Here is a 13,823-nt window from a genome sequence, read left to right as displayed (position 1 = left end):
TAGACATTATCTTAATAGAAGTAATTGGGCTTGGGCAGGACATATAGCTAGAAGGGATAATGGGCAGCAGTGGAGATGAATGATGGAGAGGCAGACAGAAGGAGGAACATGCCCGAAAGGATATCACCATGATTTCAGCTTGTGTGCTGGAGCCGGATGGATAAGAGATGACAGTTTGGGCAGACTTCCTTCATTGTCCTGGTGATGGTTGATGATGACGATCACAAATGCAGAGCTTTGCCTTGAAACCCAAGGATTAATTAAAGGTCTTTGTTGAGCATTTTTTCCTCTCCTTGCTTGCAGGGCAAAAGTATGAATTTGCACGCAAGTGGAACGTGGCGTGCGTGACGGTGCAGTGGCTGCACGACAGTGTGGAGCGGGGAGCGTGCCAGGACGAGAGTCTCTACTCCGTGCTGCCACTCGATGACATAGAGGGGGGGCCCCAGGAGCCGAGCACCTCCACACCCTCCCCCTCACGCGGCCGCCCTGGCTGTAAGGATCAACTATAATTGCATTTTGCTGTGGGTTGCTTTCATCATGGGCAAAATGCCAGGCACAGTGGCTGATGTAGTGTACTTTCACCTTAATCATGTGCATGTAATATGATTATGCTGCGGTGCTCCTGAAGTAAAGGGTGATTAACTTGTGATACCAATTGATTTCTAAAGAAGTGTTCATTCGCACATAATATGGTAAAAGGTAGTGGTGTAGCCCAACGAGAGCTTGTTCATATCACCACTGCTGGGAGAAGGGCCTTCTTTAAAGGGAGCTTGAGAGCCATTCTAGGGGGTACTTTGGCCTTTTCTTTCACGTTAGCCAGACGTACCCAGACTTTTTCCTGCCACAACCTGCCCATTGACTAACTGAAGTGTACCTATTTATTTAACGTCGTGGACTGAGGCAGAAGGATTTAAGAAACGTGTCCATTATTTCAACAATTGTTCATGAAGCCTGTCTTTGCCAGGCAAAAGTTTTCAAGAAATATAATAATTAACCTGATATGAATTTTTTACAGTTTTTATCGACAATCAAACGCTAACAACTGCTCCAAAATGTTGTATTTTTCCGCAAAAACAATTTGTTGACGACTTGATTCAACTTATATCTTTTACCATTTTCGAATTATTGAGATTTGACCATCATAAAATGCGTTTTTTTTGTTGTTAAAAACCGCTTTAATCTGAAATATCTCAAAAACAATAAATGATAGAAAAATAGTTCTCACTTTAATTGTATTTGCTGTTTAATGCTTTATCAAAGAAAAAAACGCAATCTTATATTTTGAACGGTTTCTGAATGACATGCACAAACATTTATGTGGCACTTAAAATCGAGATTTGAAGGCCTTAAAATGAAAAATGTTGGATTTTTAGTTGTTTTCTGTTAGTCCTAAAAGCTACTTAGGTATAAAATTTAGCTTTATTTATACAGATGCCACAGCATTACCGTCACTTGACGGTAATGCTGTAATGCTTAGATCATAAATCCAGTGAACTTCAAAGTATAACGGACCATTCATTTTACTTCTTGCAGCCTGTGCCATGTCAAACGTAAGCAGCATCTCGAACATAAGCATGAGTCGCATCAACGAGACGGTCTCCACCACATCCATGGCCACACGGTTGGAGGTGATGGCAATGGGGGCTCGGGCCGAGGTGGACGAGCTGGATTCCCTGGACCCTGCACATCTGTATGGCCTTGACTCTTTATTGGATGGCTGCAAGGTGAACATCATCGCTGCCAATTGCCGTTTTTCTGTAACGAGCTGACGGATGTTAAGATAATATATTGAAATTAGAGCTGACTTTGGTGTGTATGTAGTTGTGGTTTCCTGGTAAGGCTCTAATTTGGATTATGGGTTGTCACCAGCTTAGGTGTATGTTTGAGGTTAAGGTGATGATTATTTTAGTGAATTCAAATTAAGAGAAGGGATTAGTGGTGAAAAGTTAGTTTAGTATTTCAGAATTACATTAGTAATGGCATTTTAACCAGAATGAATTACCTTAAGCGTTTTAAACTTGCATGAACTCGTCTATAGAATCGAGAGCAACTTGCGTTAATTCCAGAGAAACTTACAACTTGATGGTCTGGATTATTTATGGTCGCATTTAGTTTGTTTTCTTGCTGGCACAGATCTTTGTGTGCGGGTTTTCTGGGAAACGTCTGGAGAAGCTGCGGAGGCTGGTAAACCTCGGTGGAGGAGTACGCTACAACCAGAACAGTGCAGATGTGACTCACATCATCGTCGGGGACCGTGGCCGGGAGCGGGATCTGACTCTTGTGCAGGAGAACTCCATGTATGTATCATACCGTACTCGGCAGGGCCGCAGCACCACGCAATCGTCTATCAAATGACTCAACTCACTTTAATTATAATGATCTTTATATGTGGTTTTTCGCATTAAAATTAATATTTGTGAACCTAATATATATTTTGTTTGCACATGTGCATGTACAGCCCTTTTGGTCGAACATGTTATGTATATCGTTTGTTGTTGGATTTGAATCACAGTTCCTATGATCACTTTTACATTGTTTTTGTGGCTTTATTTTGGTGATTTTGCGGACGGTCTGGCCATGTTTGTTTGTTGTAGTACAGAGTTGGCCTGATAACTTTAATCTACATTTTTTATGGTTGTTGAAATGCGGTGTGTTTTCTGGAAGACTTTGCTGTTTTTTCCATGATTTTTTCTGTTGCGTGTAGTCACTTTAAGATGCTTCTTGTTCATGTTTTTGTTATGTTGCGGTTGCACCCGAGTCAAGAGCCGCATGGCTCACAGGGTTATACCTAATAAATGAAACTGAACTGCAGGATGAGGACCTCTCCATGCCATGTTGGTTTATATTTGACCATACTTGACCACAATGGTCATTGACAGTTGGTGAAGAATAGGGAGCATTGACGTTGGAGGATAAAATTACAATCCAACGATGTATTTTATTGCACCGACTACCATAAAGCTCAGTAGCCTATGCATTGTAGTTGCCCAACCAAACACTATGCAAGCTCTACCCTGCCTACCTTCTGAGATCTTACAAGATAGGATGCATCGCGGAATATTTTTGTTTTAAGCTACGTTTGCTTTGTGTAGACTTATAACATAGTCACTATTTACTTTTGCGACATATAAATACTTGTAAGCTGTATAATGTTAATTTTACTTGAAAAACTCTACGATTACATGTTTCTGTGCAGGCGTAACGTCGTGACGGCCAAGTGGCTTGTAGACTGCTTCACCCAGCGCCGCCTACTACCAACCGAGCTGTACCTTCATCCCGACTACACGGCCCCAGAGGAGATCCTCCTGCAGGCCCCTTTGGCCCCCGTAGCCAGTGCCCCGAGTCAGCAGAGAGTGCCGCCCCTCACTGCGCAGGGCCCTGCAGGGCGAGGCCGTGGAATCCGCAGCAATGCCGGTGACGGGATGGAACGGACAGATGATGAGCTCATGTTGCAATATTCACAGTCAAGTACGTGATGCAGCATTTAAGTTACATACCCTATGTTTTTATTAACTGGTAATAGTTGGTCAATGAGTCATTTAAAAGTGAGCTCTGTCTCCTGATTATAGCATATAAGTCAACAACAAACAATAATGTACCATTTTGTTAACATCACTATTTTCATATTTGCTTGACTATTTTAGGAGACAATTTCATGGAATGTTTTCTGACTTCACAAGAGTGGCTTACAAATATTTTTGCAGTGGATATCCTTACACAATAGTATTTTTTGTTTTGGCTTTTATGCGTGCATCATTGCTTGTTTATCAGCCAAGAAAATGCTTTCGAATACCTTTTGTGTTATATCCTCAAGCAGCAGATGGCATGGTCAGCAGAAATGCAACAGACAGAACGTACACGGAAGAATCTCACACCAATACAACAATCATCAACGCGATGCCTTCCACAAGACTTTTGGCGAGCATGGCCACCAAGGGCGACTCGACGCTGTGCGAGGACTCAGGTGCCGGTATTTTCAGCGGCAAGCGGTTTGCGGTGGTGGGGTTCTCTGCAGACGAGGAGTCCGAGCTGGCACTGCTGGTGAGCGAGCACGGCGGGAAGATGCTGCCAAAAAATTCTCGCGCCGTGGCCCACTACGCCGTGGTGCCTCTGCTGGGCTGCGAGGTGGAGAACACTGTGCACGAGGTCGTCACCAACACATGGCTGGCAAGTCCCCATGACCCTTCTTCATTGGTTCCTTTACTCATGTTGAGGGCTCGGTCAACCAAACTGACTCTATTGTTTCATCCATACTTTGTTCAACCACCATGCTGCAGATCAAAACGTAGCTTTCTGCCTCTCCGCACACTATAAAACTGCTGGATTTGGTATTCCCTCTCGTCTCTTTTTCAGGATTCTTATGACCTTACTTCAATAAACGTATTAATGCTCATCTATTACACCTCCAATAGTCATGGTTTTCTGGCTGCTTTGCATTTTGGGCCATGGGGTCTGTGGTCAGCAACCAAGATAAATAACCAAGCGCCCTCTAAACCTTCAACGAGTGTGCCCAGTTTTGGCGTCAGCAGCACAAACACACTTAGCAGACTGACGTGGAAGCACACATTGGCATTGGTGTGTGTATTACGGGTAATTTGCTAAATTGTCTTTACTAGGCCTAGAATTATTTACCCGCTCCCTCTTCTGATGCATTTGTTGTTGGGTAAAACATATCTAATTTAGTGAATGAATCATTGCAAGTCTAATGTGCAGCAAATTTAATTATTAAAACGACATTTGTCCCTTTTCACCTATGCACTTTAGTGTTACATTCATTCCACACATGAAATGGCTAAATATTGTGTACAGTACAGTCTGTGATGGAGTTGGTAAAAGTAACATGGACAAAGTTTAGATTTAAAAATTGTTATCTTGCAACTCAACGTGCAAAAGGTTATGAAACAATTCAGCAAGGCTTTGTAACAGTATCAGGATGGTTATTACATTTATGTAGTGATGAAAGTCGGTTTATGTAATCTGGCTACAAGGCATGTATGTATCTGCTCCTGTCATGATTTGTTAATTATACATTTGGATCACAATTAGATTCAAAAATGGATTTTGTTTTTCGTTATGGTGACAGTAATACCTCTGGAGTGACTGTAGGGTTTGTGTGAAATTATATGCAACTTACAAATAAAAAAATCATGTTTCAGTCGTGAGCTTAAGAGTTTAGTTTAATCAAATAATGTATGCATCGTCTCTACATTCCAAATTTTTATTTTGTAGTTGTCTTGCCTGCAAGCCCTTCATGAGACTTGCATCTGTGTGCGCAATGTCTGATGACAGGTGATGTGCGTGGAGCAGCAAAAGTTGCTGGAGCTCAATTCCAACCCTCTGTTCACGCCTGTGCCCGTGCTGGAGGGACACTACCCACTGTCCGCCTGCGTCCTGTCAATCAGTCAGTTCACAGGGACTGAACGTGACTCTCTCATCTTCCTGGCTGAAAGACTTGGGGCAAGGTATTATGAATTCTGGATGCAAATGTACTGTGCTAACACTTATAATTGGAGGATGGTTGGATGAATGAAGGCTGTTTGGGGACCATATGACAGGAGCCATCTTCTTGTATAACTTTTGTTGAAATGTGTCACACATCACTAAAGCCATCGAGTTGTACATAAATGACATACATGAAACTAATATATTGAGAAATCATAGATAAAACTACATTTTAATTCAAAACCTCTCCACGTCACTCACCAATCTAAATATGATTATTATATCGTTTAACGTTTCCCTGATATACTCTCTCAACAAAGCTTTAACAATATTCAAACACTATTGAGAAGAAAGTAAGAGGGTCATTAACAATCTGTGGGCTATCTATAAATAGGTCACCCTGTAATAATTTCTTGTTGCTATATGTCTATGCAAGTGATTTTTTTAAGCACCGACTTTTGTGCCATGGCGTAGGGTACAGGAGTTTTTTGTGCGCAAGGCTAATCCCAAGAAGAACATGCATGCGAGCACACACCTCCTGGTGCGAGAGGCCAGCGGCTGCAAGTTTGAGGCAGCGATCAAGTGGGATCTACCAGCAGTGGGCGTGGGTTGGCTGCTTGAGTCGGCTCGCAAGGGATGTCGCGCCAAGGAGCACAGGCACACTGTGCGGCTCGGTGAGGGCTCACGCGTGTACACACAGCCATTGGCATTCACTGGAAAGTTTCACTGCCCTGATTTTTTTGTTAGTTTTATTCCGATTGTGCTATTGGAATCATGTCATGAGATGATGTATCTATTCGGTTCTCTGACAGAGCAGTGGCAGCCATTTGGGTGAGTGGCCCACAAAAGTGGATTTCATCAAGCCAGCTACCTCTGAGATCAATTTAAATTACCTCTGTTCCACATAATAGGAGACAGCACTTTCCCACCTGCTCTGATGATACTGAAGTTATTTTCATGACGGTCAAGTTTTTAATCCTCTTTCTGAAATTTAGCAGCCAAACTTAATCTGATTGTTTTTTTGTTTGCAGTCATTGGTAACTGGCCTAAGTTACCACTGCCCTTGAAAACCCAGTTAATCACAGGCACCTTTCTGGATTCTAACCCAGGACTTAGCTTTCTGAGCCAATTGACCACCTGGATTTTCTTTATGAAACAAACTCAGCTCCTTATTAAATTTAATAAACTAGGCATGTGATGTCATTTTTATGGTTGTACGAGTCATGTTTCTAAAATACGCAAATGAATTGCTAACCAAGTTTTGTTTGTGGCTAATATTACCAAGTTTACGTGAATTGAAATTACAGTTATATATTGCAGTACAGTGAGGGAAAAAAGTATTTGATCCCCTGCTGATTTTGTACGTTTGCCCACTGACAAAGAAATGATCAGTCTATAATTTTAATGGTAGGTTTATTTGAACAGTGAGAGACAGAATAACAACAAAAAAGTCCAGAAAAAACGCATGTCAAAAATGTTATAAATTGATTTGCATTTTAATGAGGGAAATAAGTATTTGACCACTCTGCAAAACATGACTTAGTACTTGGTGGCAAAACCTTTGTTGGCAATCACAGAGGTCAGACGTTTCTTGTAATTGGCCACCAGGTTTGCACACATCTCAGGAGGGATTTTGTCCCACTCCTCTTTGCAGATCTTCTACAAGTCATTAAGGTTTCGAGGCTGACGTTTGGCAACTCGAACCTTCAGCTCCCTCCACAGATTTTCTATGGGATTAAGGTCTGGAGACTGGCTAGGCCACTCCAGGACCTTAATGTGCTTCTTCTTGAGCCACTCCTTTGTTGCCTTGGCCGTGTCTTTTGGGTCATTGTCATGCTGGATACCCATCCACGACCCATTTTCAATGCCCTGGCTGAGGGAAGGAGGTTCTCACCCAAGATTTGACGGTACATGGCCCCATCCATCGTCCCTTTGATGCGGTGAAGTTGTCCTGTCCCCTTAGCAGAAAAACACCCCCAAAGCATAATGTTTCCACCTCCATGTTTGACGGTGGGGATGGTGTTCTTGGGGTCATAGGCAGCATTCCTCCTCCTCTAAACACGGCGAGTTGAGTTGATGCCAAAGAGCTCCATTTTTGTCTCATCTGACCACAACACTTTCACCCAGTTGTCCTCTGAATCATTCAGATGTTCATTGGCAAACTTCAGACGGGCATGTATATGTGCTTTCTTGAGCAGGGGGACCTTGCGGGCGCTGCAGGATTTCAGTCCTTCACGGCGTAGTGTGTTACCAATTGTTTTCTTGGTGACTATGGTCCCAGCTGCCTTGAGATCATTGACAAGATCCTCCCGTGTAGTTCTGGGCTGATTCCTCACCATTCTCATGATCATTGCAACTCCACGAGGTGAGATCTTGCATGGAGCCCCAGGCCGAGGGAGATTGACAATTCTTTTGTGTTTCTTCCATTTGCAAATAATCACACCGACTATTGTCACCTTCTCACCAAGCTGCTTGGCAATGGTCTTGTAGCCCATTCCAACCTTGTGTAGGTCTACAATCTTGTCCCTGACATCCTTGGAGAGCTCTTCAGTCTGGGCCATGGTGGAGAGTTTGGAATCTGATTGATTGATTGCTTCTGTGGACAGGTGTCTTTTATACAGGTAACAAGCTGAGATTAGGAGCACTCCCTTTAAGAGTGTGCTCCTAATCTCAGCTCATTACCTGTGTAAAAGACACCTGGGAGCTAGAAATCTTTCTGATTGAGAGGAGGTCAAATACTTATTTCCCTCATTAAAATGCAAATCAATTTATAACATTTTTGACATGCGTTTTTCTGAATTTTCTTGTTGTTATTCTGTCTCTCACTGTTCAAATAAGCCTACCATTAAAATTATAGACTGATCATTTCTTTGTCAGTGGCCAAACGTACAAAATCAGCAGGGGATCACATACTTTTTTTCCCTCACTGTAGTTAATTTGATACAAGGCATTTTTTGCCATTGTATGGCAGGAAAAAAAATACCAAAGTGTCTTCTATTTTCTGACAGAAACAAGAGACAACGGTTTCTGTTTGCACATTTAAAGTGTTTTAAACATTCAATGATGACTAATTATTTGCCTCTTTACGTGTATATTTCTTATGTATATATATGTTCACACAGCCCAAACCACAGAGCCTGGTACGCCAGTCAGTGCTGGCCAGAGCCGTGAACAGGAGATGCCCAATGCTGCACCGGTGGTAGACGCAGCACACACACCCACAGATTCATCGCTCGCACTGGAGTCCAAGTTTGTGACGCCACTGGACTTTAATCGTTTTCGAAGCAAAACTTTCCACAACGTACTAGCAGCGGAGAGGGATGGCACAGCATCATCTGAGGTAAATCATTTTGATTTCTCAGAATAAACAATGTTCTTTACAAATGTCAGATAATGTTAAAAATTCTCTAAGCTCGTACAACATTTTTTTTTATATCAAATGTTTTTACGTAAGTTAAATCTGTATTATGCTTTGTTTTCCTGTCCAAATTTTATATTTTCTAGCATCTAGGGTAATGTTATCTACACTTTTAAAATGTATTGATGGGCCACACGCTGGCGAAAACCCTGCACCCGTATCTACGTCTGGCATAGACACCAAGAAAATAGCTATTCTCACACATTATGGTCGGTCGCCGTCGTCGCGAAATTTTACATTTATATCCGTGTGAGTAAACAGGTGCAATTATTGGGCGGTAAGCATGTTGGCAGCCTCATCATGTGTGAATGCATGCGTACATGCACATGTCCATTTGTGCTGTCAAGGCAGCGGCCGCGATGGATCCGAAGGTGGGTGCAGTTGTCGGCAAGGCTGCCTCAGATAAGGACACTGCTCGGAAAGTGGCAGGCGGTGGCAGTGGGTCAGAGGCTCCCCAGGACACACCCTCCAAATTCCTCTGTCGAGACAAACTCATCAAGCCCTGCTTTGATGTGAAGGTACAAATGGATGGGTGTGTATGCATTCACCGGGGAAACATCTGCTCAATAAATTAGAGACATTCTATATTGTGCCAACAGACGTAACATGGCATTATGTTTACTTACCTATATATGACCCGACAAGTAGTTGTAACTAAATTTGTGGCGTGTGTGATAAACATTGTGATGATAAATGCATACAATGCATTTTTTACATTCACTATTGCTTAATTATGTTTATATATGTTTTCGTATAAAACTAGCCTTAAAATTATATTCATATCCTTACAATCTGAGGCAGCAGACATTATATGCCTTTTACATAATGTTCCATGAGAGCCGGTTCATCTTTGGCATGGATATGAATTGAGTAGTTACTTAAATCCATGAGAGGTTCATAGACTTAGATGCACATACAAACATTTGGAGAAGATTCCAAACTGGAGTGTTAACAAATTACCCAGTGTAATGAGAAACAGAAAGCTATGTTTCAACATTCTGTAACTCTGGCTGGACTAGGATGCTGGTAACGCGTTTAAACTCATCTGGGGGTTTTCATTTTTTTAAATCACCAAACTCACTTACACCTCCATTTTACAACCATTCAGTTGCATCATCTATTGGCTTGCTGTAAAGTCTGACTAGCTGCTAAAACAAAATCAATAAAATAAAACAATATCGTAAATATGAGTCCTATATACTCTATAAACCATATCTTAAACATTTAATGCACTTCGTGTGTTTATAATGCTAGATATATGTACTTACAGTTTGTATTGCTGCACTTTACCCATCCTTGAGGTTTGTTGATGCCGTGCGAGAAATAAAACAAAAACCGGGGGGACAGTAAGAAATACAAAAGGAACATGCTAGACACAGAAAGCAAGAGAGGTAGGGCAATAGAGAGGATGGGTTACACACAGCTGCAGGATGCACGGCTATGTGCAGTGCATGCACTGCAGCCTCGTGCTGTAGGTGGTAGTGGAGGCTAACTCGAATTATTTAAATATTTCGCCATCATTGGTTCGGCTAAATGTGAAATGTTTCTAGTCAAGGCCTGGCAAGCCAGGGTTTACAGTGTTAATAAAAACATGGATGGCAAAGGAGGAGGTGGGTGGTGGGATGGTCCAGTGGACAATTACTGATAAGATGCTCTCTTAGCTTTATCACAATTAATATTCAAGGACACTTGCAATTAGAGCCTAGATATGGCAATGTAATTTTTGGGGCTTTAATGCAGGGTCTGATGGATGTAGTTTGTGGCTCCCATCAGGACTCGCTCAAGGCCTTGGAGTCACCTGAGGGCGGGCAGGGTGCAGCTGACCGCTCGGCCAGCGGCACACCCCTGTCTCAGCTCTTCCGCAACAACCTCAACGTGGCCCTGGCCAACAGCACCCGGCCCGTAGACCCCGCCAGCCCCGTGTTGCCCAAGGCCGTGCAACGTGAGCAGGTATAAATTTTGATTTAAAGCTTTCGTGACTGCAGCAATTCATATTCTTAGCTCTTTCGGTAAAGTCACGTTGAAGGGAAACAATAAAATAATAAAATATATATAAAAACAAAAAAATTCTCACGACGTTTAGACCATAACACAAACGGTCGTCATCAGGTGTGTCGGTTTGCATAAATTTATTTTTAAACGGTGTATTTATTTATTTATAAAACGTCAGCGCCACGCGCAGCGATTTGTCAGTTTATTTAGAAGGACTAGGCCATCTATGTTCTGAAAAGAGGAGGGGGGAGACGGAAAATTAATGTATGCTGTCTGAAAGCCACTGTAAGCGTGAACAATCAATTAAGACCTGAAATGGTTTATCAAATCTTTCCAATGATTGCTAAGCCAGAATCCATCTTCTCGGTTGAAATTGTCTCTGTGCTTGTATATGTGTATAGCCTCATGAACGAATCTCTCATGGTAGCCAGATGGCTTACAAAGAACCTCTGTCTTGGAAAAGTCAATGTCATGTGAGCCTATTGAATTATAACAATGATCTGCCACGGCCGAGGTGTTGGTCCTACCGTGTTTAAGGTCTGCTTTGTGTTCACGAATGCGGTCCGAGACATGGCGTTTGGTTTCTCCAATGTAACTACTACCACAGAGGCAACTTAGTTTGTAGACACCAGGGTACTGTATGTCCGGAATCACATCTTTTACAGATGTGTAGTGTTGTAAGGACGAGCAGACTTCTTTAGGAGGCACACTCTGTTTATTGTATTATTTCCTTATACAACGCTTAACACACACAGAGGGATATTCGGTCCCCTCACCCAATACCCTAGGGAGGTACAGCCTCCGGACCTGGCGGGACTCACACATCTACCGCTAACCTCCTTGATACCTAAGGAGGCACAACCTCTGGACCTGGCGGGACTCACACGTCTACCGCTATCCTAGTCCTCCGGCTAGGACCTAGGGGAGGCTATCTGACCCACCGCTGGCCCGGTGGGTCCTGATCACTGGGTATGCCGAGCCTTAGCCCTTAGAAGGGCTGGGAGGCTGGTCCAGGGTCCTAGCTAGGCTTCAGCCCAGTCTTCTATCTTCGTGCAGGGAGAGAACTCCCCGAGGTCCGTTGGGTCACCTGTCTTATACTCCTTCGTGGCCAGGTAGAACCAATCATACATTCCCACGTGGAACCGTCTGATTGGTTCGTACCAAACCCTGGCCACGATTCGTTTCACCTCGACTGACCCCAACCGTTGTACCCAGGGGTAATGCTGCACTGCCCTGGTGGCAATGCAGGTTACACAACAGCACGTAGTTAACACCTCTACAGATGGAACCAGATCACGGATTTTATGTAATGTGTTGAAACGGACCTGGATCTTGTGTTTATTCAAGATTTTGGAGATCTTTTTTGTGATCCCCGCAATGTAGGGTAAAGTGGTGGTTTTGAAAGGCTCCTCAAGAGGGTCCTTCTTCATGGTTTGAGTGATAGCTTTGCGGATTGTATAGTCGGAGTAACCATTAGCCTTAAGAGCTTGGTGTACGTGCTTGAGTTCACTGCCTATGTGTTCCTGTTCGGATATGCATTGGGCTCTATGATACAGAGTCTTGATGAGAGAATTCTTCTGTGATGGATGGTGGTGGGAATCCGGTTTCAGATAAGCATCCGTATGGGTAGCTTTCCTGTAGACAGAGTGGCTCATTGAACCATCAGGTCTCTTTTTAATTAGGACATCCAAAAAAGGTAGCTTGCCATCTTTTTCGACTTCCATGGTAAATCTGATGGCTGGGTGTATGGAATTGATGTGGTCGAAGAATTGATCTAGAGCAGGCCGGCCATGTGGCCAGATGACAAAAGTGTCATCCACGTACCTCTTCCATAAGGTTGGGCGCAGAGTGGCAGTCTGGATGGCGTCAGTCTCAAATTTCTCCATGAAAATGTTAGCTATAACCGGAGATAGGGGGGAGCCCATTGGGGTGCCCTCAGTTTGTTTGTAGAAAGTTCCATTCCAAGTGAAGTATGTATTGGTTAAACAGTGTCTCACCAGGGGGGGTACCTCAGTGTTTAGTCCTTGATGAACCAAGTCTTCAATGATTGCGATGATGTCAGGTACAGGAACCTTGGTGAATAAGGAAATTACATCAAAACTGACAAGCAGGTCGTCTGCGGTACAAAATTCTACTCACCTGGTATCGACAATCAAGGGTATTTCCCTGTCCCCAGACGACCTGCTTGTCAGTTTTGATGTAGTTTCCTTATTCACCAAGGTTCCTGTACCTGACACCATCGCAATCATTGAAGACTTGGTTCATCAAGGACTAAACACTGAGGTACCCCCCCTGGTGAGACACTGTTTAACCAATACATACTTCACTTGGAATGGAACTTTCTACAAACAAACTGAGGGCACCCCAATGGGCTCCCCCCTATCTCCGGTTATAGCTAACATTTTCATGGAGAAATTTGAGACTGACGCCATCCAGACTGCCACTCTGCGCCCAACCTTATGGAAGAGGTACGTGGATGACACTTTTGTCATCTGGCCACATGGCCGGCCTGCTCTAGACCAATTCTTCGACCACATCAATTCCATACACCCAGCCATCAGATTTACCATGGAAGTCGAAAAAGATGGCAAGCTACCTTTTTTGGATGTCCTAATTAAAAAGAGACCTGATGGTTCAATGAGCCACTTATCATAGAGCCCAATGCATATCCGACCAGGAACACATAGGCAGTGAACTCAAGCACGTACACCAAGCTCTTAAGGCTAATGGTTACTCTGACTATACAATCCGCAAAGCTATCACTCAAACCATGAAGAAGGACCCTCTTGAGGAGCCTTTCAAAACCATCACTTTACCCTACATTGCGGGGATCACAAAAAAGATCTCCAAAATCTTGAATAAACACAAGATCCAGGTCCGTTTCAACACATTACATAAAATCCGTGATCTGGTTCCGTCTGTAAAAGATGTGATTCCGGACATACAGTACCCTGGTGTCTACAAACTAAGT

At 43.2% G+C, this 13,823-nt stretch overlaps 1 protein-coding gene across 5 annotated transcripts in view; it reads left to right on the top strand.

Moving 5' to 3' along the window:
- TOPBP1 (DNA topoisomerase II binding protein 1) overlaps positions 1-13,823 on the top strand; it is a 37,666-nt gene that overhangs the window by 5,724 nt on the left and 18,119 nt on the right. For 4 of the 5 annotated variants that reach the window (XM_032945710.2, XM_032945714.1, XM_032945712.2 and 1 more), the window contains exons 7-16: positions 304-492; positions 1,534-1,724; positions 2,134-2,297; positions 3,197-3,468; positions 3,815-4,167; positions 5,290-5,462; positions 5,917-6,116; positions 8,565-8,782; positions 9,208-9,378; positions 10,634-10,810. In XM_032945710.2, the coding sequence (XP_032801601.1) occupies positions 304-492; positions 1,534-1,724; positions 2,134-2,297; positions 3,197-3,468; positions 3,815-4,167; positions 5,290-5,462; positions 5,917-6,116; positions 8,565-8,782; positions 9,208-9,378; positions 10,634-10,810 (2,108 nt within the window). The remainder of the gene's footprint in view (positions 1-303; positions 493-1,533; positions 1,725-2,133; positions 2,298-3,196; positions 3,469-3,814; positions 4,168-5,289; positions 5,463-5,916; positions 6,117-8,564; positions 8,783-9,207; positions 9,379-10,633; positions 10,811-13,823) is intronic. The other variant, XM_032945715.2, reaches the window with a different exon arrangement.

This window comes from Petromyzon marinus, chromosome 4 (assembly GCF_048934315.1).
Source record: "Petromyzon marinus isolate PM22_M1 ecotype Great Lakes invasive population chromosome 4, UKy_Petmar_22M1.pri1.0, whole genome shotgun sequence".
NCBI classification, from domain to species: Eukaryota; Metazoa; Chordata; class Hyperoartia; order Petromyzontiformes; family Petromyzontidae; genus Petromyzon; species Petromyzon marinus.
This window is presented reverse-complemented; position numbering and strand designations above follow the sequence as displayed.